At 37.5% G+C, this 25,368-nt stretch overlaps 4 protein-coding genes across 4 annotated transcripts; all 4 read left to right on the top strand.

Moving 5' to 3' along the window:
• The first annotated feature begins 4,060 nt into the window (after positions 1-4,060).
• LOC125315277 lies at positions 4,061-5,572 on the top strand. Its single transcript, XM_048279729.1, has 3 exons — positions 4,061-4,495; positions 5,067-5,456; positions 5,504-5,572. Exons 1-3 carry the CDS (start codon positions 4,088-4,090, stop codon positions 5,570-5,572), a joined length of 867 nt encoding a protein of 288 aa, XP_048135686.1. The 5' UTR covers positions 4,061-4,087.
• On the top strand, positions 5,538-6,193 carry LOC125315050. Its single transcript, XM_048278931.1, has 2 exons — positions 5,538-5,639; positions 5,691-6,193. The coding sequence occupies exons 1-2, from the start codon at positions 5,586-5,588 to the stop codon at positions 5,991-5,993; spliced, it is 357 nt and encodes a 118-aa protein (XP_048134888.1). The 5' UTR covers positions 5,538-5,585; the 3' UTR covers positions 5,994-6,193.
• A 6,806-nt stretch (positions 6,194-12,999) lies between these two features.
• LOC125315091 (ethylene-responsive transcription factor 13-like) lies at positions 13,000-14,033 on the top strand. Its single transcript, XM_048279087.1, has one exon. It carries the CDS (start codon positions 13,000-13,002, stop codon positions 13,792-13,794), a length of 795 nt encoding a protein of 264 aa, XP_048135044.1. The 3' UTR covers positions 13,795-14,033.
• A 4,356-nt stretch (positions 14,034-18,389) lies between these two features.
• LOC115733974 (ethylene-responsive transcription factor 13-like) lies at positions 18,390-19,376 on the top strand. The gene has a single exon (XM_030664575.2). It carries the CDS (start codon positions 18,464-18,466, stop codon positions 19,316-19,318), a length of 855 nt encoding a protein of 284 aa, XP_030520435.2. The 5' UTR covers positions 18,390-18,463; the 3' UTR covers positions 19,319-19,376.
• The last annotated feature ends 5,992 nt before the right edge of the window (positions 19,377-25,368 follow it).

Raw genomic sequence — 25,368 nt, 5'->3', positions numbered from 1 at the left:
ATGACAACCAGACGACTCTTCCCGCATATTCCGATCACTAGAGACTTTTGAGGCCATGGAAATTCATTGAAGACTTCACGGCCACAATAGAGAGCACGGTTGCGAGTCCCCCGCCTTGCAAGGTGGCAATTTCCGTGGGCGCGATAAGTTGACATATGGAATTGATTTTGATTTGAAATTGCCGAAGCATCCCCAGAACTCACCATGAACCGTGAGGCTCCTTCGCTTGAGACACCGCCGTTCGCACCATCGCCGACCCTATCCGCAAGTAGGATCGAATCGATTTGATATTGTTTCAAATTCTGAAAGGTAACCTTGAACCAATTCACTTTATTTTTCCTTTATTTTTTAATTTCAAAATATAAAAAAAATCATAAAAAGAAAATCCAAAAAAATGCACCTTTGAACTTCAAGTCAGAATTCATCAAAATTGCCAAATTGAACTTTTTCATGAAATTGGTACCGGAAGGGCATTAATTAAAAAATTAATATAATCAAGTTTCCGAACTTAAAATAAGACGAATTTTCCTTACCAAATGGCGGAAAATATTTTCCGGAACTTTTTCAAGTTTTTGCCAAACATTGGAAAAGGAAGTCATTTTCCTGGAAAATGACTTCTTGGAAAACATTTCCGGAAAGGTCATATTTTCCGCGAAACAAACGGAGCAGTAATGTATTTACATTTTGTCTGTTCATATATCTAGAGTAGATTAAAAGTCATGTTTCAAGCCTATAAATAGGTGTGTCGTGTAACCATTTTGATATGGGTGAATCAATTGTGAATATGGAATATTAAAAAGCCATATTCATCTCCTCCTCCTTCGTGAGTAGAGTTGAGTTGTTAGTGTTTGTTTAGAGCCCTACTTTCGATTTATCCCATCAAATCGATATTACAGCCTTACGGTTTTCGTAAAAACTTACGGTTTGTGATCATGGCTACAAACACTCATCTTCCTCGCTAGTATCCTAGTCTTACCGAAGAAAATTTTGGTAATTGGGCTTCTCAAATGAGAGCATTACTCGGCGCCCATGGTGTATGGGAAATGGTCAACACCGGCTATGATGAGCTAGACGACGAAGCCATGTTGAACCAGAATTAGAGGAATGCCCTCGACAAGGTTTGAACAAAAGACCAATTTGCTCTATCGACTATCTATCAACCCTTAGTTGATTCCATATTCAAGAAGTGTCGTACGCCTCGACATATAAAGAGGCTTGGGAGATTCTTCACAACACGCATCAAGGAGTTGAGAAAATGAAGAAGATTCGTCTTCAAACTCTAAGAGGTTAATTTGAGGTAATCCATATGAAGGAATCTGAGTTGATTGCTGATTATTTCACAAGAGTTTTAACAATTGTCAACTAGATAAAAATGAATGGTGAAGATGTTCTTGATGTTCGAGTTTTTGAGAAAATACTTCAGTCATTGGACAAGAAGGATGACTACATTGTTGCTAGCTACTTGGTCATTTACTTATACAATATAAATTGAAGCTTTTAATTTGGTATCCCCCACCTAATTGCCTTTTTGTCATAGGAAAATGCAAAGATGATATTTAAACGTTATATTTGTAAAGTTCCATATCTTCGAATTATATATCGAATCTCACAATCTCATGCAGTTCATCCCTCACACTTTCAAGTTCATATTTCTATTCTTCTACTAAAAATTACTTGCATTCATCTCTTATCTGACACGTGTATAGCGCACGCGAAGGATCTCGTTGTACTTCATAGTAGTGGATTTTAATTCTTCTCCATTTCATGCTCTAAATTTCTCAGACTCCAAGACAATTTCTTTTAGAACAAGATTCTAAGACAATTGAATTGTTAGTAAGTTGTCAATTCTATTATTACGAATAGTGAGTTAAAGTTGAGTATTAGAGATTCTTCTTTTTTTTTTGGTCGAAGTATTACAGAGTCTTTTAAATACTTAACACTTCATCATGTTTTTATATATTCAAAGGTGTCTTCACACTGTCATACAACACTTTTCTTTGCTTGTATTAACTAATATGAAATTGTTCAGCGACATCTACAAAATTACACATATTATTCGACTTTGTGATGGTTAATTATCTGTATTATTCCTTAAATTGTTTATTCCGAACATTCATTTAACATTGGCTTTCCTGTCATTCCTTTTAAATGTTTAGTGAACATAAGTTTTTGTTTTGTTTTTTTATTCGTAGGAAGCAACTGTTTTTTTTTTACAAATTTTTAGTCAATTCTAACTTTTAAAAGCAAATTACGATGTTTACAAGATTACTCGAGGAAATTAAAAGATAGGAGTAATGGCGGCTTTGGATAAAAGTGGCTTTCAATTAGTGAAGTCGTCCAATAATATCATGCCACGGAGTACAATTTATGCCAGCAATTATCAAGATTCAAGATAACATTCCATCAAACATGGGAGTATGATCTCCTTCCCGTGTACACATCCTGATCTCCCTGTTCATATATTTTATATGCGTACGCAATATCTATTGATGTATATATGAATTTATAAGGGATAAATATCTTTATTTTTCAAGAAAGTTGAGAAGATATTTGCACCTTACATGAAACAAATTTTTGCTAAATTGGTGTACTCATGCCACAATTACCCGAAAAAAAATTATATCCCAAAAACTCTCAAATTGGTACAACCGAGCCAAGTTTGCTGTCAAGCGGGGGCACCTGTGTCACATTTATCACGAAAAAAATTCAGATTTAGAACAATTTAGGGTAAATGTGACATGATTATAAATGCGGCATGGGTGTAGCAATTTGAGACTTTTTGCGGTACAAAAATTAGTTTGGGATAAATGTGATACATGTGTATAAGTTCAGGATAAATGGGATACAAATGTATCAATTTGGGTTCTTGTTAGTATGGGTCCTTGATCTTATGCACTACTAATATTATATTGAAATCAACTATGCATAAAAAAAATGCTATATGGTAAGTTTTATCCTATGAAAGGAAGAGTGGTCATTCCTATATAAGTAATATTATTATTTCAAAGATTATTTACTAATTCTTGTTGGAGGCACCTGTTAAACATACTAGTCATTTACATCTACCCTCATGGAATTAGATATTTACCCGAGAACAAGTTTGTGTGCTCAACGCCTTGCTCAGTTCAATTTATTGTTCTCGAATCTAACCATGCCAAAATTACTTTCTCAAATGTACTCATCAATAGTATCTTCAAATAGACACTCATAAGTCTTATAATGATCTTTTGTTTATAAAAATGCTCTTAAGTTATTTGTTAAGCAACAAACTAAGTAAAATATTATCATTTTCAATACACTAAATGTTCTCATGATATGCACAGCCAATAGATTCAAGATCGAAAATTCCTTCAGTAAACACATTTAACAAGTACCGCTAGAATGGTGATTAGCAAGACCCTTTTTAGTAATGTGCAACCAACTTACTTGATATTTTTTAACTCATTTAAAAAATGACTAACGTTCATTGAATTCTAGCAATCTTAGACACTTAATCCCTGATTGGAGTAACATATCTCTAAAATGTTTCAATTTGAAGGGGTTGAATTTTAATCAGAGATTTTACATCTTGATTTTTGCTCAATCAAAAACAAAAGGGCCGTACACTTCAGTCCTTTAAAATGAGATTAACGCAGACAATCTAGAAGGTTAAAAAAAAAAAACGAAATGTGAGAAAATACGAAGACAATTGGATACAGTTGTCATCCTCACTTGCAATTTGTTATTTTGCAGACACGTGTGATAGTTATCTTAATCCCACTTTGCACGGCTGATCTCCTATTAATCAAGATCTTTTCACACACTCTTTTCTCCGGATTTTGACAAGATTTTAAAAATAATCAACAAAATTTAAATAATATGATTTCGGATTCTTGCTAACAAAGGAAAGATGTTTTTTGTTAACCCATTCAAGAAGCTGTTCACTTGAGGATAAAGTTCCAAAAAATTGGCTGACTTTAAGCCGGTGAGATTTTCACATTCCGTCCATGTTTATAAAAGCTCACGAGACCAAAAGTCTCTCTTTCGAAAACCAAAAATCCAGAGAAAAGGAAGAACAAATTCTGTCATTGCTTAGGAGTTCACTACGATGGTGGTTTGGTATCGTGGGCTTCGTTTTCTTCCCACCGACAATGAACTTTTCTTCGATTACTTGATGCGGAGGCTGAATCGAGAATCGCTGCCCGATCCGGACATCGTCCGCGATTGCGACGTGTACGGCAGTGGCGATCCTTGGAAGATTTTTGGTAAGGACCGGGATGAGAAGTTCTATGTTTTCACCATGTTGAAGAAGAAGAACAAATCGAGAGTGGACAGGACCGCTGGCTCCGGCACTTGGAAGGGCGAACAGAGTTACAAAATCAAGGGTTCGCATGGTGAGGTAGTTGGCTACAAGAAACTCTTTACTTTTAGATCGAAAACCAGCTCGAGCGCGGAAGCCGACAAGGCCGATAATGGGCACTGGATCATGTACGAGTACTCAAAGCATCCCTATAATGTATGCGTTTCTTTCCCTTTTCTGTTAGGTTTATAATTATCCCAAATACATGTTTGATTGGTATATCTTCCTCAATGCTTTTGTCAGTATGAATACCTTGGACATGATACTCTGACATGATGCTCGTTCCATGATAAATTTGTCAATGTTCGACAATCTTGTTTGTTTGACTGCGGAAGGCGCTAAAGCACTTAATTCTAGTGCTTTTTGTGGATCCTAACTAGTTCTATCCAATTTAAAGAAGAATTTAGGTGTTCGCTATGATACAAATATGTTTATGATCCACCCACAATGGACTGAAAATAAGATTAGTGTATAAAAGGAATTCTTTGATCAATCGGTAGATTGGAAAAAGCCACGAATAACTATTTTCATCATGATGTGGTTGATCAAGAAAGTGTGCTTTTTGTGGTAACACCAATTTGGCCCTCCCCCTATAGGTTGCATGTACAATTCTAGGGCATACATGTTGTTTCAATTTTCATATATGTGTTATCGTTGTTTAATTTCTTGTTTTCCCCTTTTTTAATCAAAAGGAAAGGATAATTTAGTTTGTTTATAAATAATGCAGGACACAGAGTGTGTACTATGCGTGATCAGCAACAAATTCGCTGAGCAAGCAAGCAAGAAGGTGTGCCCGAATCTGCACGGCCAAGTGCAACTTGAGGAAGAGAATAGACGAGCAAAGAAGGCACGCCCGCTCCGCGATGATCGCACAAACATCTTCGGCGTTTCTTCCGCCACATCGCCACCCTCAACCACCGCCGCCACTCAAGCTCAACCAGCAGCGTCCTGGGTTTTCAACGAAGATGAAGTTGTCATTCCACGAAACATTTGCGGTCCAACTTTGCCGGATTTGGATGGCGACACCAACCTCAACTCGCTTCCCGTGGCGATGACAACGGCTGAGACGATGGACATCAGCCGCACCGCTGATTTCCCAGCTTTTGGCGGCGGGAATGCCAGTCCACTTTCCATGATGAGCATGGTGGCACCCATGCACGGCAGCACCTATGCTCGAGTGCGGCACCCATGCACGTACCCAATTGCAATCGAACCCGCCCTGGCTTACGATGAAGCTGCGAGGGCAATGTACGGTCCATGTGCGAGGTTGAATCTCCCCAGCACGTCTCATCCCATGTCTTTCGGTGATTCGGCCGTCACAGCCATGACATCTGTGGGCACTACTGCTAATACGGCTGGTATCCCGAGCACTGGTTATTCAGTTGGTACCCCAAGCAAGACCACGGCTTGGTCAACTCAGTCTGAATTGACTTGCGGCGCGGAGGTTAAGGACGGCCATCGTGAGGGCAAGTCGAATGCGGATGGTGGAGAGTTGGAGCCGATGAGCGAAACCATTGTCGATTTCGACTGGCTTAGCGACTACACAGCAGACGAGCTGTTCGATGAGGACGAATTGTTGAGGACTTTGGAGGATGACCCGAAGTTCTCCACCGGATGTCAAGATGGAACAGCAGAACATTTAGAACACAAATAGCTAGAATTGCGTATGAAGAGAGTATTAACTTTGTTCTTTCACTGACAGATATTGAATATCGTTTATCTGATGGGACAATTACGTTTTTAGGAGTGCATTGTCTGGGGGGGTTTCTGAGTAATGGTTTCATTTGCTTTTTGTGAGCTGAACTCTGTAACTGTGAACTGCTGGAATACTGGAAAAAAAAGGACTGGATATATTGATTTGCTTTTGGTTCTGACATTTGAGCTTCGCCTCTCTTATTCCGAATTTGTGCCGTTCCGATGTTATGACATTTCGTGGCATGAATCAGAATTTCTGTTAAGACGATAGGGAATCCATTTGGAGAGCAATTATTGCATGATCACGGTGTACGTGAACCGAGCTCACGAGAGACTGATCCAATTTGACACAGCCACGGACGGAGTCAAGAGTTAAATCAACGGAGACGGGATAAGTCGAGGAGGACGGGACAATTATTTCAGATAATGAATATATACATCTATACAACTGATTATATTGATATTCTTCCTTATAGATCTCGCAGTAGGGGCGCGATGGCCATCGGCAACCTCTCTTGAGTCCACCACATTTGTCACATGTTAATTGCACGTTTCGGAGCTTACCTTTTGACTTTTAGGATCTATTTGTTTTGCGAAAAATGAATGATTCTATTTGTTTCACGAAAAATGAATGACTTGAAATATATTTTCTTGAAAATGAATGGTGTATCGCTTGAAATAATTAGTTAATAACAATATTTCCATTGCAGACAACAATTTTGACAAAACAGTTTTGTGAATAAGGAAAATATTTCTCATTCATTTATTTTTGTAAGAGATATAAGTGATTATTTTTAATAAAATATTTTCAAATGATTCGTATTACAAAACAAATGCACCCTTGTTTTTATTCTAAAAACCTAAACCTTTCGTAACATACATATGTTGGCACGCAAATTCTCAAATACTTTTTGCATTTTTAAAAAAAAACTTGGATGATACTTCAAATTTGGAAGGGAAATCGAATGAATATTTTCTACTTTTTCTTAGTCAAGAACAAACATGTCCTACAATTTATTCCTACAAAATGAGATTAAAGCCTGCTATCCAGAAGTAAAAAATTTGAAAAGTAGAAAGTACAAAGGCAATTGAGATTTATGAGCATGACTTAAATATATATATCAAGATTTACATGAAATTTGTTAGTTTACAGATATGTGAGACTAGTCATATTACTCCTATTGGCATGGGCTAATCTCCTTTTACCATTTTTGTGTATACAAGAAGAATGGTTAATATCGCGAAAAATCTCAAACCAAGACACTGATGACAAATTTACCTCAAGTTAATTTTTTGACAAAAAAAAAAAAAAAAAACCGAAACGGTACATTTATGACAAATTTATCCTAAACTAATTTTTTAACCACCAAAACCCTAAGTTGATATATCTGTGATAAAATAACCTTCAGTCATTTTCCTAAAATTGGATTAATAAAATTAATATCCTAAATTGATACATTTGTGATAATATAGGGTAAAAATCCAAAATTTGTATATCCGCTCACAGCCACATGTCATCTAACTTAGCAATTTGAATGTTAAATTTAATGAAAGCTAACATATGGTTAATTTTCCTTACCAAAAAAAAAAAAAACATATGGTTAATTTGGCACGGGTGTACCATATTAAGAATTTTGGTGGTCAAAAAATATCTTACGGTAAATTTATCACAAATATACCAGTTGGGGGCTTTTCGTGATTTTAACGCTAAAAAGAAAACATTTGAAAAGATATTTATAATTAGTTGGCCACCCACTAACCCATTAATCAGTGTCTTCAAATCGCTCCTTTCTTTGCAATTTTCATTCATCATTATTGACCTGATTTTCAAATAATCAAAGAAATTCATATAATTTGATCACGCCAGGATTCTTGCTAAAAGAGGAGACACGGTTTCTTCTAACATATTGAGTATTTCTCCAAAAATCTATTGTTGTCTTGCTCTTCCACGTTTACAAAGATGGGTTCTTGTCTACCCCTCTGCCCATTTTACCTATTGATTCATGCATGTGATTTTGAAATTGATCCCTCTTTAGTATTTTACTTATATCTTATCCACAAATATAGGGGTCATTTTAATCTATAAGTACATCATAAATTGTCACGATAGAAGGATTGGAGATAATCAATATGAAATTGAACTATCGACGGGGAAAATTTTGACGTGGAGTAATGCCTGAAGTTACGTACGCGTGATGTCTTATTATCGTGATATATCCATCATTTCAATCCTAATTGTGGCGATTCTCAAGGATTGGAAATTTTGTGAATTGTAACAAGATGTACACGGAAATATTACTTGACAAGGAAAAATCTCAAATTCTTTTGGCACATTCAAGATTAAAAGTTGTCATTAAAAGGGTGATATCTCAATATCAAAAGACTGATTTGAGCGAAAGGGCTATCTTTAGAAAGCTCTCAAACAAGTCATCGAAGTTTCAAAGAAGTTTGATTTCATGTCAAATCTGATCAAGCATCTGGAGAAGATTGTTCGAATCAGTTAGGTGAACAAGAATCTAATCCAACTACTCTTGCCAGATGGATGGCAGACTAAAAAAGTGAAACTTTGCGTGATCAACTAATGGAACTCAACCATCTATCGAAATTAACAGAAGTCGGCTAAATGTAGAGGATAACTAAGTTAAGACGGCGCAATGCATCAATGGGAGTGCATGTGCAGAGTCTACAGGTCTATGATGTAGAAAAAACACTACCATTATAAAAAGGAAAATTAACGAGAAATTTTTTATGTATTTGATGCATAATATAACGTGGACAACCGTTGAAAAGAAGAACAAAGCATCAGGGACGTACACTGTTAGTTTTGATCATACAAAGTGTCATGCCACTTGATATATATAAGAGAACCGATTATGTAACTGTGGTTAATTCACAATGAGATTAACAGCTCGTTTTGAGCCACAAACCAAATAATTAGAATTTAATGTGGTGTCTACTCCTTCAAAAAAATTTGGCTCGCAACATATTGTTTTTCTTACAGTCATCTAAAAACTATTGTGCTAATGGACTTTGATTTGATCTTTAATCACCGTCATGTTAAAAATTTTAAAATTTGGGTACTTTATGTTAGATCTAGAGAAATGGATAATGAAATGCTTGATTACTATTAAGCGCGAGGCCAATGTAAATATACATATAAGGAAGGATATAAATGTAAATACATACACTAAAGGGGAAAACTCCGTCCCCCAAACTCAAGATGGGTCAACCAACCCGAGTTTGGAAAAAGAGCAACAAATCGTAGTTGGGGATTGGTATATAATACTCACAAGAAACAAACCCTAGCTCCAATACCATGTTAGATCTAGAGAAATATATAATGGAATGCTTGATTACCATATATGCACAAGGCCAATATAAACACACATGCAATGAAGAGAATAAACGTAAATACATACACCAAAAGGAAAAACGTTAATCCTAATATATACAATATATCTACATTTAGTCTTTTAGAAAGTGAATAGCAAAGTTTAAGATTAATTTTAAAATTAACACCATCAAGTACCTCAACCTGGTACATCCATGCCACATTTACCACAAACTACTTCTTGTATCGCAAAAACTCTCGAACCGGTAGACTTGTGCCACATTTATCCTAAATTGGTGTACTTGTGCCATGTTTACCCCAGTCCAAATTTTACGTCCCAAAAAATCTCAAATTGTACATCCGAGCCACAATTGCTTCCAAGCTAGTGCATATGTGCCATATTTACCTCAGAAAGAAATTCAGATTTACAACAGTTTAGGGTAAATGTGACATGATTATAAATGTGGCAAGGGTGTAGCAATGTGAGATTTTTTGTGACAAAAAATTAGTTTAGGGTAAATGTGATACAAGTATATAAGCTAACGTAAATGTGGCACGAATGTATCAATTTGGGGTTCTTGTAAGTATGAGCCCTTGATCTTCTACTCTACTAATATTAATTTGAGTAACATATCTTTAGAATTTTTCCGTTTGAAGGGTTTGAATGTTAATCATAGATTTTAGTGGGTTCATAGTCATTGAAATATTCTAGGTGTTTTACATCTTGAGTTTTGCTTAATCAAGAACAAAGGGATATACATTTTAGTCCTATGAAATGAGATTATTGCATACCATCCACGAATTAAAAATTGAAAAGTGAGAAAGCAAAAGGCAATGGGAATTTACTAGTATGACTTATGTCATGGCCTAAAATTCGAGATTTCATGTTAATGGATTACCGGATTAATTAAATTAATTAATCTAGTTCGAGCTCAACTAATTCGCAACTTAAGTTCAAATAATTAACCTGCAAAGGTTCGAGTAAAGGAATCGGCCTGGTGTATCGACATCATATACGAGCTACATTAGTTTGGAACCAACTAGCATTCCATCGGAAATCTTGAGGAATCAAATCCTTCATGAAACCCTACCATTCGGAAAAGTGATAATCTGGAGTTTCCTTTGTTTATTTTGAAAACTATGATGGGGGGACAAAAATTTCTGAAATTTTCAACCATTACGAGAATGGGCACTGGATCATGTACGAGAACTCAAAACATCCCCACAATGTATGTATTTCTTTCCCTTTTCTTTTAGGTTACTAATTATCTCAAATACACGTTTGAATGGTTCATCATCGTTAATGCTTTGGTCGATAGGAATTCCCCAGACACGATATTCTGGCGCTTATTTACTCAATTCTGGTGCTTTTTTTTTTATATATAAAATGTGTTTCTGTTCATTTTACAATGGCGTTTCTTCAAGAATTTCACGAAAAAAGTTAATAATTTTCTTAAAACAACTCCTTGATTGTTGTGTTAGTCATTTCATAAGAGAACACAAAGATTTTTTCCTTGGGAGGAATAGCACGTTGTCAATCCAAGCTAACTCTAAGGAATAATCTAGAATATGAAATTTGTCACCATTAAAAAGTGGATCCAAACCCTACGTTCTCGTGTTACGGATTTCTAACATTTTATAAGTAGGAGTGCTCGAACTTACATAACAATATGTAAAAAAACATGGATTCAAATGTCATGCTCATTCATTGTTGGACTCTTAAGACATAATCGGAAGAAGAAAAGAATGTAGAGGACAGTCTAAAAGAAAAGAACAAAACGAATGTTACATTGAGGTTACCCCAAGGGAAGAAATGCTATCTTAGAATTTCAAATTTACTTGGGCAAATTTGTCTTGCAGGATCTAGACAAAAAAATTTCTTTAAGGAAGTATTTTTCTAGGAAAAATGAAGCAATCTCGGTTGGCCTTTACAACTCCCTTTTTTCTTTTTCTTTTTTTTTTTTTTTTTTTCAATTTTAGATACTAGAAAACTTTAAACATGTTTTTGAGCATCAGACCCTGTTAAAGTGCACGATGACTAGACCCTTGGACTCGGACCGATGCTTGGACTTGGAAACCAGGGGTCGGGCTTAGGACCCAAAGGATGGATCCAAGGGCCTGACCATAGACCTTGGAAGTTTAACCGAGGATTTACAAGGGCTCGACGCGTCCGAGGCGGCAATTCAATCCGGACACCTAGATTCAGAGCCCCGAGGCCAGGACCTCAACATGGCATCTAGGCAACCGGAGCCAAAACTAGGACCTTGATGCCAAAACTATCATATTGGACACTTACAAAATTCACGTTCTTGGGGCTAGAATCCCATTCACAATCCTTATTGTCTCAAGCCGAGTGTCAAAATCTAGAACCTAGCCACTATTAGGCTTCAGCGCACAAATCACAAACGAAAGTTAGCGTAGCAGTAGAAAAAATACAAAAGGTTTATCATGATTTACACTTAAACTAAGATTACATCCAACTGAGTATTCCATTATAATTAACACCTTACACCACTTTGTTGCATCCCTCAATTACAAGAAAAATACATAATATGTAACAATAGCTATTTATGGGTTCAAACCCAAATTACCAATGAAAAAATATGGGCTCAAAATATAAAAGCTCTTTGGCGGTTTGAGGGCACCACCCTCGCGACTCCCGCCGGGACGGCCTCTCGGATCCCCGCCCCCTCATCGGGGAGCAGGAGCCCCATGTCTTTCTATCGATGAGGAGTATGAACCACAACTCAACAGCCATATGATCATAGCTCCCACAATTTAGAATTTGGGCTCAACCGTTGAGATCAAGTCTTGGGCCTAGGTCTCGAGTCTTGCCCCTAGGGCCAAAGTGTATGGGTCGAGCCCGCCCTAGGTTTGATACTCAGTTCTAGAGTGAAAGTGTCGAGGTCTCCTGTTTGGGCACCAAGACCCCTTTTCAACCCCTTTTCCCTCCTTTTTTTCCCTTTTTTTTGAATAAATGTTTTTGGGTGGTGGGGGGTTTCCCAAGGTGCCGTGGGGGGGGGGGGGGGGGGAGGAAAAAAAAAATAACTTTTTTTTTTTTTTTTTTTTTTTTTTTCCTTCTCCCCCCCACTTCCAAATAAAAAACAACAAAACAAAAAAAAAAAAAAAAAAAAAAAAACCGTCATATTTGAACATGGAACAATACAATCCTCCAATTTTCTTTTTATCACATGCATGTGTGATCGGATCTATACGGCACCGTACATCAGATTTGAAAACCTTAATTTATATTCAAAAGCATGCAAACATCGTTGTCCTTCCCCAAAAAAATAAAACGGAGCGTGCCCCACGCTTTCGTTTTTCAATTCAGAAGGGATACTAAAAAATAGTCAACTTATGTCTTTCGTGATTCAAAAAGTCTAATTGAGCATTTGAAACATGTGCTGAGAATCATTTGAGTCATCAGTCTTCACCAGACGCACTTTCTCAGAACCTCCATTCAAATTCATCCCTTCAATTTCCACCACTCAAGCAGTCGAGCTCAACCTATATAAAGCGCTCCCACTTTCAAGGCCTTTTCAATTCTTCACTCTTTGCTTCGGAAACCAAATCATCCCCTCAATCTTCCACAATCAGTGATCACAAAGCTATAAATTTCGAGCCAAAATCGAAAATGTTTGAAGAAATCATCAGTCCTTTTGAGACCGATCGATTTGATGTCTCGAAATCCATTTGGGAGCATCTTCTTATAGATGATGACGATGGTGTCAATGCAGCGTTTTATGCACCAACTCCCGCAAACATGTATTCAAGGAGCTCAAGCTTCAGCAATCTTTTGCTGATGGACAGTTGGAGCGAACTGCCCCTCAAAGTCGACGACTCGGAGGACATGTTGGTGTACGGTGCTTTGCGCGATGCACTCAATTCCGGGTGGATGATGCCTCTGGCTTCAAATCAAGAACTTGATTTTCAAATGACGTCCATTGATTACAACACAATTGGTCGGGCGATGGAGGAGAAACCGGAGATGGTGGAGCCTGAGGTACAAGTGCCGGTCAAGAAGACACATTATAGAGGCTTGAGGAGGCGGCCGTGGGGAAAATACGCGGCGGAGATAAGGGACCCCAAGAAGAATGGGGCGAGGATTTGGCTCGGGACATACGAGACGCCCGAGGACGCGGCATTTGCCTACGACCGGGCTGCTTTTAATATGAGGGGGTCCAAGGCCAAGCTCAACTTTCCCCACCTCATCGGCTCGGCCGAGTATGAACCTGTCAGGGTCAGACCCAAGCATCGATCCGCCGAGCCTAGCTTGCCGTCCACGTCCGGTGACAACGACTCGATGACAAGAACGAAGAGGAGAAAGAGAGAGGTCACCGTGGATGCTGAGGTAGATTTTGGGAGTCCAATCCCCTTTCCCATATTGGATATGGGTTTGTTGAGTGGGGAGGGACAGTTTTTATTTTGATTATGCAACCTCCAAAGACATTGTCTTGATCAATGAAAAGTCAATCAGGCAATTTTATCTTCTGGAGATAATGAGTTTAGCGTTTTAGCTTCAATGATCTTTCACTGACAAAGAAATCCCGCCTGTATTGCGACAAGCATCCAATGTAACTGTTTAAGAATCCTGGTCATGAGAAATACAAAGAAAAGATCAAGTTTCCACAGCCAATATGGTCTCGATCCTAACTCAAGGAACAACAAAGATTGGTGACAGATGTAAAAGGAGTTATTTTCTGAAGACTCTTGAGATCATTCTCAAGCCCTAACCACATTCATAAACCCTTTTCTCATTCTCATTCACTGGTCTCTACTCTGGCTATTCTTGGGCCAACGCCTGTAAACTCGTAACATCAAATTACATATTCAAACAAACTTGTTCTTAATCAAGCATTGTTACCATAAAAAGAAAAACATCGGACTCACTTTCCTTATAAAGCACAGGACAAAGAAGATCACCATCTATTATTGTTTACATGTGATAGGGAGAAAGGATTATTAGCTGAAAATAACAAAAATGAGAGCCAGCTGTTGGATTGTATGTAAATTTGATAGATATCTTAGAGACATGCCTCGGATATGTTTATATCTTACTTGATTCTTCATATGTTGTTTTGCATCTCTTTCACATTCATATCTCCTTTTGATGATGCATATCCTTGATTGATCTCGTTAACTCGAATAGTCATATGATGAAGCCTATGAATATGCTTATGATGACTTCATCATAATACGAACACAGAAATGCAATTCTAGTTAACTGAAATAGTTAGGGAAATTTGTCAAGAAAGTGCTAAACTTTTTGCACTTTTGCCAATTCAGTCCTAAACCTTTTAAGTTTGTCGATTCAATCCTATTGGTCAGAAATCTCTTACGTGAACCGCTTGCGCTAATGTGGATAATTTTTAGTAATTTTTTTTATCATTTTTCTTTCCTTTTCTATTTTTTCCCTTTTTGGGTTCTACGGCCGGTAGCCTTGTTGGCCCCTGGCCAATGGCCGCAAAGCCTTTGCCAACCATGGGCAACGGCAATGAGGGAATCGTGAGCCCCCCCAAGCCATGGCAAGGGCGCGACAGCCCTCCTCGGCCACAGCAAGGGCGGGCGAGGGCTGCAATGCCCTCGCAGCCGCCCATGAGGACTCGCAACGCCCTCGTCGGCTTGAGCGATGGGCTGCAATCCTGCGGAAGGCAAGGGCTTTGCGCTCTTTGCCCAGTGGCCAACAATGCCACATAGGACGTTCGGTATTCACGTTAGCGATTTTCGGCCAATATAACTAAATTGGCAAAAGGTGAAAAGATTTAGAACTAAATCGACAAATTAAAAAGATTTAGAATTGAATTAATAAAAGTGAAAAGGTTTAGGGCTTTTTCGATAATTTTCCTGAAATAGTCATCTGGGTCAAAATCCTTAACTTTTATGCATGGCTCAAACTTGAGATAGAATTTAACAAAATCGACAAAGCTCGATGTCCGACGGTACACGGCATCGTCTAGGTAGATGTCATCTTCAAGAAGATGATAGCCAATGGATTCGAGAATGTCGAAATGAAAAAATGGGGTTCTTCCCCTTTCCTTGTGTGTTGTTTTCTTAATAGAGTGTTTGTTTTGCAGACTTTCCCTGGGTGACCAAGACTGGACGAAGCAAGAGAAGTACATATGGGTAGAGGATGTGGACTAAAGCAAACATAAAATGTAACTTTTGGCTTAATTTATTACTTCTTTTGGAGTTTCCAAGAAGCTTCAATCAAGGTCGAGACTGGAACACATGTTTTAAATGTTGATATTCTAGTTCTTTAAATGTAATATGTCAGCTATAAAATAATGTATTCTCTAATTCTTATTATCCCATTCAAAATTAGGAAAAAACATTTTATAATTTTCTTATTTTATTGACCAAGGACTATAAAGTTCAGAATGCATGCATGCATGCCTGTATTATTATATGAAAAGAGTTTTGTATACGACATCGAGATTCTCGGATCTGTTGGGTGCCGTATGCTTCCAACTATATGTGCTTCCAACTATATGTGGAAGACATTAGATGCAAGAAATATTAGAAGGGATGCAAATTTCTGCACTTAGATCCATAAAACAATATCTTTACACAATAACTTTTCCTCGATGAAACCTAGCTAAAACCACGATTTATTCAGCTGCCATTGTTGAAATATATAAATATTAAACCACACATTTTTCTATAAACTTAAACTTTTAGAACAGTTGACATTAGTCCCATAAAATCTAACATTGTATCAGAGCAAGAGGTCCTGAGTTGAACAATGGTATTAAACAAGGGACAAAATTTTAATTTAGAATAAATCAAATCTGTGAACCTTTACATACATCACAATTCTATAAATCTGCAGTACCATTTGAAAATCCGCACTTAAATTATAGCTACCCATGTGATTACGATCAAAGTTAGACCTCCACGTGAAACTAGCATTGCTATGATCAAATGATAGAGAAATGAATATCCGTCGAGATTTAAGAAAAAATGATTAGGTTAATGAAAATCATGATTTTAAAAGGTTTCTTGGTTCCTATATGGACAGTCTATCTTTAATCGGACTAGGGAGGAGGACTTCATCTGGTCCATGAAGCCAACTCAATATATGACTTGATCGCTACACCCAAAAAATAAAAAGAAAATTATTTGATGGTGAAAAATCATTAAAGGGTTTACAACGTCACTTATTATAGCTCGATCAAAATATTGAAATATCGAATGAGATTTCTTATAATTTCTTGACGAATTAGCAGGATATATGCTGGATGAATGAGACGATGTTTTCTTCGAGATCAAATTTCGTGCGACTAAATTGAGGGAAAATAAATCAATGATTCACCGCATAACATATGGATGTGACCGATCCAATTAGAAATTCAGGACAAAAAAACCAGTCTAATCTTGAATCACAATTCAAACTTCGATTTTTTTTTTTTTTTGGGCAGAGTGCAAATGAGAATATTTGGTTGGCATATAATAGCCAATAGGATAGAAAAACTTCATTTCATCGATCCATGTAAATCCACTATCATTTTTTTTTTTTGGGAATTGTCCCTAATTTACCTTAAATTCTTAAAGGAATTTGTGTCCTAATTCGTCCACTAGACTATCGCTCAATGGCCAGAAAAATTATAAAAAAAAGTCCCAAACTTATTGCAATTGTGCCAATTCAATCTTAAACTTTTTTTGGACAATCGAGCCCTAAACTTTTTGCAATTGTGTCAATTCAGTTCATTTGGCTAGTTGGAGCTAATGTAATGCCGTCGATGCTAACGTGGTAGATTTGTGATAATATTTTAATATTATTCAAAATTTTAATTTCTTATATTTTTTCTTTTCTTTTTCAAACAAAAAAAAAGGAAACAGAAAAAGAAAAAAATTTTTTTTATTAAAATATTATTAAAAAAATTTCACATCGATGTTGGAGGCACCATGTCGGCTTCGGCTGGCGAAATAGAATAAATTTGCACAATTGCAAAAAGTTTAAGACTAAATTGGTTAAAAAAAAAAATTAGGAATGAATTGGCGCAATTGCAATAAATTTTGGATTTTTTTGATAATTTTCTCCTCAATGGCTGAAAACCTAACATGATCCTCGAATTAAAACTTGGTATGAAAAGAGCCCTATAGATAACGTGGATCTAATAAAAAAGAATTTCACAAATGAAATGTTTCATTGAGAAAATAACGGTCATTCGTGAAGTTAATTGCTTTTCTTCAACTAATATGTACAATGCTGCAAATTTTCAACGACACAAAGCATTTTCTCTGTTGTTAGTTGTGAGTGACAAGAGCATTGATTGGGAAAATAACGACTCATTTTAGGCATTGATTCACACTTGAGTTAAAGTTAATAGCTACATAGGCGAGAGAAATTAATAAAACACTATGGCATTCTCGGTTAGCCAAATTGGGCACAATTAAGGAAGGAGACATCTCCGACCCCCCCACCCGCCCAAAAAAAAGAAGAAGGAGGGATCATGATATCAATTTGGCAAATTTAAGGACTTGATTGCATATTTTGAAAGCTTTGTGACTTGACTGCATTTTCTTGATTTACAATTCTGCTGCAGTTATTCCATTTTTAAACCATAATTGTTTGACGCTTGCCAACATCTATTAAATGTTATAATCACATAGAAAAATCCGTATTTCTGTATAGAGAACGAATACAATGCTGCAATTTTCTTTTGAATCACAAGCTGAATATGTGATTGAATGTATACGAAACCATATCCTAAATACAAAAGCATGCAATAATATCATTGTCCGTCCCCAATTAAATAAAACGGAGCGTGCCCCATGCTTTTGCTTTTCAATTCAGTACGGATATCAACAAATAATATCAATTTATGTCTTTCTTGATTAAAAAAAAGTCAAATTGAGCATTTGAAACATGTTTTTGAGAATCTCATTGGTTCTCGCCAAATGCACTTTCTCAAAAGCTCCAGCCAAAATCGTCCCTTCAATCTTCCACCACTCCACCAGTCAAGCTCAACCTATAAATGTTGCTCCCACTTCCATGTTCTTTTCAACTCCACTCTCACTTCAGAAACCAAATCTTCCCTTCAACCTTCCCCATTCAGTGATCTCAAAGCTACAAAATTTCTAGCCAAAAAACGAAAATGCTTCAGGAAATCATCAGTCCCTTCGAGACCGGTCGAATGGATGTTTTGAAATCCATCTGTGAGCATCTTTTTGAAGACCATGATGATGGTGTCAACCCAACATTTTATGCACCAGCTCCTGCAAACACCTACTCATGGAGTTCAAGCTTCAGCGATCTCTTGCTGACGGAGAGCTGGAGCGAACTAGCCCTAAAAGTCGACGACTCGGAGGACATGTTGGTGTACGGCGCTATGTGCGACGCGCTCAATCCCGGGTGGACAATGCCTTCGGCTTCGAATCAAGAACTTGATTTCGAAGTGACGGCGGTTGATTATGACGGCATTGGTCTGGCTTCGTATCAAGAACTTGATCTCGAAGTAACGACCGTCGATGACAACAGCACTGATTTGGCAACAGAGAAGAAACCAGAGATGGTGGAGCAGGAGGTGCAAATGCCGGTCGAGAAGACACATTATAAAGGAGTGAGGAGGAGGCCATGGGGGAAATACGCGGCGGAGATAAGGGACCCCAAGAAGAACGGCGCAAGGATTTGGCTCGGGACTTACGAGAAGCCCGAGGATGCGGCATTGGCCTATGACCGGGCAGCTTTTAAGATGAGGGGGTCCAAGGCCAAGGTCAACTTCCCTCACCTCATCGGTTCGGCCGAGTACGAGCCTGTCAGGATCAGCCGCAAGCATTTGTCTCCCGAGCCTAGCTCGCCATCCGGGTCCAGCGATGACGGCTTGATGACTAGGATGAAGAGGAGAAAGAGAGAGGTCAATGCGGATGCTGAGGTGGATTTGGGAACTCCAATCCCTTTTCCCATATTGGATATGGGTTTTTTGAGTGGGGATGAACAATTTGTACTTTGATTATGCAAACTGCGATGATATTGTATGATCAATGATAAGTCAATCAGGCAATTTATTTTGTAGAAATGAAATCAAAACACTAAATTGGTCAAATGCAGCCACGCATCGGACACGAGGTTCACTTTGTACCTACGAGACTCTGTCCAAAGGATGGCGTTCCGGTGTGCGTCCTTGAACGAGGTTCCAACCAAAACCAAAGGAGAAAATAAGATGTAACGCGAGCGGGGACGACTAGCCATGTGTCGCTTCCTGATTGGGTGGGACCAAGCTGATGTGGAGGGGCCGGCCTACCTAATATTTTCTCGAGAGAAAGCGCCATAAATGTGTGCAGCAGCAGGTCTGGTTTACTCCAATGAACAATGCGTATATCTACTAAAGGAAGTATTATTTATTAAATAAGAAAGGAAAAAAATAAGATTTAAAGGCAGTGGGCGGGCACCACGCCGACGAGAAGTGGCCGAAATTAAGGATCATATTTGTCATTATTCCTTAAAATTAAAACAAAAAACAAACTACCCAGCGCTAAAATCTCTGGTATTCTTATTTGTCCGTGACTAATTGGTGATTAAATTAGATTGTTTGACTGGGTAGTTGATTGCCGTTGTTTGATCGCGAGTGAGCAATAGGTCAGAGTCGAGTGGGTGGTTGATTGTCTGTTGGATAGAGATGGTTGATTGTTTGATTGAGACGGGTCGCATTCTATTATAATTTCCTTATTTATTGACCAATTACTATAAAGTTCAGAATGCATGTATCCCTGTATTAATATATCAAATATCCGACATCGAGATTCTCATATCTATGTGTGTGATATATAATCAAAGTAAACATCAGGTGCAATAAATATTTAGAGGTGGTGCTTATTTCTGCACTGTAGATCCATAAAATAATATATTTATACAGTAACTTTTCCCTGATAAAATCTAGCTAGAACCACGGTTCGGTTAGATGACATGACATTAAACGAGGGACAAAATCTTAATTTAAAATAAATCAAATCTCTGAAACTTTATAGGCATTACGACTCTTTAAATCCGTGGTAATTTTAAAAAATCCGCACTTAAATTGTGGCCAAACAAAAAAGTAAATGAAGACAATGTTGCGCAGAATAAGCCATCGAACAACAAATAAACAGAATAAGAAAATAAATCGTAGAGACCTATGTCCATGGGAAGAACGGCAACAAATTCCATTATAGAACAAACGATCCGACAAGTGTTTAGCCTCACAATTTCTCACGAAATAATCACTCAATCTCGCAAAGGAATTAAATAATCTTATCAGCTTCGACACTCGATACATGATATAATTTCGTGAATAAAATCAACGAAGATAAACCCTTGCCAAGCACTCCACAATAAACGGCGCTTCAATTCGCCTTAACGAGAAGCCCCACGATAAGAATATATGAAGATGGAAAAGAAATCTTCACTATGGACTTTCCCTTTTCTTGACCATGACATCATCATAAATCAGGGAAGTGCACCTCGGGCTTTATTCGATGAACTCAAACTCGAGACATATTTTTAATAAATAATTTCTTGGATAATTGTGAAGCAATAAGACAGCATGCGTAAGTCTAAGCTCCAATAGCATCATGCACCTAAACCATCCAAATAAGTATCTTTACATTCTAGGTAACATTAACAAAAATCTCAAGTAAACTACATTTTTTTCAGATACATGTTTTTGCATGCATGCGCGATTACCGGAGAACGTGGCAGGTCAAATATGGCCACGCAACGCCCGCGAGGTTGACCTTGCACCTTCGAGACGTGCGTGCGACTTAGGATTTAGATGGAGAGAACGAAAGGCAAAAGGAAGGTGTTCTTTTGTGTGTGTGTCCTTCAAACGTGGGTCCGACCATCTAGAAACACGTACTGTTGGACTTCAAGCTTCTTGATGGAGTCGACTGTGTGATCCATTCCATTTCGTTATGATGAAAGTCCGACCTCCACGTGAAACTGGCGTTGCTATAACCAAACGACAAAGAAATGAATTTCCATTGGGACTTTAAGAAATTGAGCAAGTTAATGACAATTGTGATTTCATGAGGTGTCTTGGTCCTGATGTGAATGCCCTGTCTTTGGTAAGACTATGGAGGTGGACTTTATCAGATGTGTGAAATTAACTCAAGATATCACTTTATCACTACGCCCAAAAAATAAAAGGAAAAATTATTCGATAGTGAAAAACCATTAAAGGATTTACACTATTACTTATCATATCTCGATCAATATTGAGACATCGGATGAGATTCTCGTAATTTCTTGACGAATTATCAGGATACATGTTGGATGACCCGAGGTGATGTTTACTCAGACATCAAATTTTGTGGAACCAAAATGAAGGAAATGACATCCATGATTCACCACATAACATGCGGATGGACTGATTCCATCATGCACATTAGTACCCATGCCCTGCATTTACATTTCTGAGGGTAACCAATTCGATCAGAAATTGAGAACAAAAAACCAGTCTAATCACGAATTACAGTGAAAACTGTGTGTCCTAATTCCTACACTAAACTACCGCTCAATGGCTTATAAACTAACACGATCCCTCGAATTAAAATTCCGTATGAACTAAGCCCTACGTATATGACGTCAATCTAATGAGAAGGAATTTCAGAAATGAAATGTTTCATTGAGAAATGGACATTCGTGAAGTTAATTGACTATCTTCAACGACTAATATGTACTATACTGCTAATTTCCGATGATGCAAAGCATTTTCTCTAGGGTCAGTTTCGAATGAAATGAGCATTGATTTGGGAAAATAACTACATTGCTTTTAGGCATTGATTAATACTTGAGTTCAGGTTAACAAGGAAAGAAAATTTAATAAAACAGCCACACCGGCATTTTCAATTAGCCAAATCAGACGTAGTTAAGGGAGGGGACTTCTCCGACCCCCCCCCCAAAAAAAAAATGGAGGGGATTTCATTGTATCAATTTGGTGAGTTATAGGACTTGGTTGCACTTTTTGAAGCTGAACCAAACATGCCTTCATCAATCATGGTTACGATAAAATAAAAAGAGTCGAGATAAACTCCGGTGTTGGTTCATTGAACTTAACTTTCTTCATGTGATAAAGGTCAAATTAGACTTTCATCTATTTTATTAGTTAAATATGATAGACAAAAAAAGGAGAAAAAAAAAAAGAGTAGCTGAACCTAACAAGAATGCGACAGAGCTGTTGGTTTCTAAATTTGTAAAATGTATGTAAAATTGACCCAGAAAGAAAAGAGTGGAATTCCAAGAATGGAGTCGTTCATAGGAGCCAGATAGAAAGTAAGATGTGAATCAAATTATTTATCATGGAAAACATGTGTTTAAAATAATATCCAATAACCCATGAAATTATTCGAACTGCCAAATAACGAATTAACAAATAATCATCTGTGGGAGTAGTCTAGTCACTTCATTCGCCTAGTTCAAGCGACCGATGGTCAATGACCTAAGTTATGAAGCCAAATTGCAAAGATCCGTAGAGTAATACTGTTACTTATAATACTTTCAAGTATACTATTGTAGGAAGAGTACTTGCTAGTTAACTCGCTATTTATTAAATATTAATATCAGTTCTCTGTAAATTTGATAGATCTATTAGAGACATGTCTAGGAGATTTTTGTATCTCACTTGATTCTCCATAGATTTCAAGATTGTGCATATATGTTGGAGGGTTTTTTTTTTTTTTTTTGTCTCTTTTTGATTGTACATATAAATTGTGCATATTCTTGATTGATTTCATTAACTTAAAAAGTCAACAGGTGAAGAAGCTTATGTAGTCTTCACAATCTAAAGTATTGTCAACTATTCCAAAAGCTTAAACTGTTAGATAAATATATGGTTCAATATTTAATATTTTAATACGCTTAAGCTATGAGATAAACACTATTGGGGCTTGGAAAGGTTCAATATTTAATATTCTGACATGCTTAAGCTGTTAGATGAACACTAATAGGGCTTGGAGAAAGGTTCAATATTTAATATTCTAACATGCTTAAGCTGTTAGATGAACGCTAATAGGGTTTGGAAAGATTTAATATCATGTTTTGATATCATGTGAGATTTTGTAGGACAACATCGAACTATTAAAAAAGCTTAGGCTATTAAATAAAGGTATGGTTCAATATGTGATACTAACACAGACTTTCAATGGGTCAATGTGAATAGACGAAGCAAGAGAAGTATGTATAGGTTGAGGATGTGGATTAAAGCAAACATAAAACGCACTTCTTCTTAATTTAATTTGCTTCTTTTGGAGCTTCCAAGAAGCTTCAATTAAGGTCGAGACTGGATCATATGTTTCCAATGTTGATGTTCTAGTTATTTAATGTAATCTTTTCAGCTACTAATTAGACTAAGTTTGTTTCACGAAAAAGGTTTTTTTGGAAATCATTTTTCCCAATTTCTTATATTTGGGGGGCGGAAAATAAATGGTCAAAGAAAATGTTTTCCGGTCAATGAAAAGTTCTTTCTAAACCCACAGAAAATGATTTCCATATGTGAAAGGAAGGAAATCATTTTCCAATTTCTTCCTATCAAACTCGTGCCCTCTCCCCTCACGTCATCTCATCCATTTCCCTCTTCACACGGCCTTCTACTTTCTGAGCCGCTCTTTTTTCTTCATCTTCTTCACGCAACCATCGGAGCCGTTGCTGCCTATCGCCACCATGTCTCCCTCATCGCCTCCTTCATCTACCTCCTCGGCGAGTCACGGAGAGATCAAGACCTCACAAGTTGCAGCGAACTCATCAGTTCTGGAGCTCGTGGCCTCACGAGTCGGCATCGAGCGAAGCCTCGTCTCGCCGGATCTAGCAAATCCAACGATACGAGATTCGCCCTCGCCCAAGATTGGTGAGCTCGGGTCGAGCCTCTCTGGATCCGGCGATTCGAAGCCTTGCTCGAGCCTGGTGAGGCTTGGCCTGAGCTCGCCTGCCTCGGGCAAGCTGGGGTGAGGTTCAACTTGATTGTGGCCGGTCGCCGGCCATCACCGTGGCCGGCAACTGGTTGATGAAGAAATTACAATAGAAGGAAGAAGCTGACAATCTTCCAGAAGAAAGAAGAAAAAAAGGGAAATTTTTTTAAAACAAGTTATTAAAAAGTAAAATAATTAAAAATACTAATTATTTGATAATTTTTTCTAGAAAAATTATTGTTGTGCCAAACGGTAGAAATTGTTTTTCAGAGCATTTTTAGACTTTAGCCAAATGACAGAAAGTTTTGTCATTTTCTTGGAAAATGGCTTTCTGGAAAATATTTTCTAAAAATGCTATATTTTCCACAAAACAAATGGAGCCTTAATGTATTCTAATTCTTAACTATCCCATGCAAAATTAAAAGAAAAGTGATGGGTCGCGTGCTTTTTCAATTTTATTGAACAAGGACTAGAAAGTACTGAACGCATGCATGCGTGTATTATTATATCAAAAGAGTTTTGAATTAGACATTGCTATGATCGTATCCAGTGGGTGCCGTATATATGCTTCCAATTAATGATGCACTATGTTAGAAAAAGTAGCGTAACAAAAATTTTGGGCCGTATCCTTTCCCATAATGGATGTGGGTTTGTTGAGGCGGGATGAACAGTATTTAATTTGATTGTGCAAGCTCCAAAGACATTGTCTTGATCAATGAAAAGTCAATCAGGCAATTTATCTTCTGGAAACTATCAGTACCAATCAAGATGGGTCAAGTTTCAGAACTGGGAATTTCCCAACTTTTAATGACTGGTTCCATGTTTCTCCTGTGGTTTCTGGGAGCGATGTGAACATAGTAGCCATAAGAGTTTGACATACCAGTCTACACTATGAACATTCTATTTCCAAGCAAATAATCTCTTCATGAGCTCGCAAAGCGAACTTTGACGAAAACGCGAAAGGTCGGAAGCAGATAAAGGCAACCAAGTAGGAAAAAGCAGGACAAAAGTTTCTGCAGATTAGTCTAGTGAAGGAACTGCTCGATTGCGGCAATTACTGAGCAAACAGCGGCAACTACCGATGTCAGAGTGAACTCCAATGTCGTTCCTTCTCCTTCTGTAT

The sequence above is a fragment of the Rhodamnia argentea genome, chromosome 5, assembly GCF_020921035.1.
Source record: "Rhodamnia argentea isolate NSW1041297 chromosome 5, ASM2092103v1, whole genome shotgun sequence".
NCBI lineage: Eukaryota > Viridiplantae > Streptophyta > Magnoliopsida > Myrtales > Myrtaceae > Rhodamnia > Rhodamnia argentea.
The sequence above is the reverse complement of the archived record's forward strand: the minus strand, read 5'-3'. Positions and strand labels throughout refer to the sequence as shown.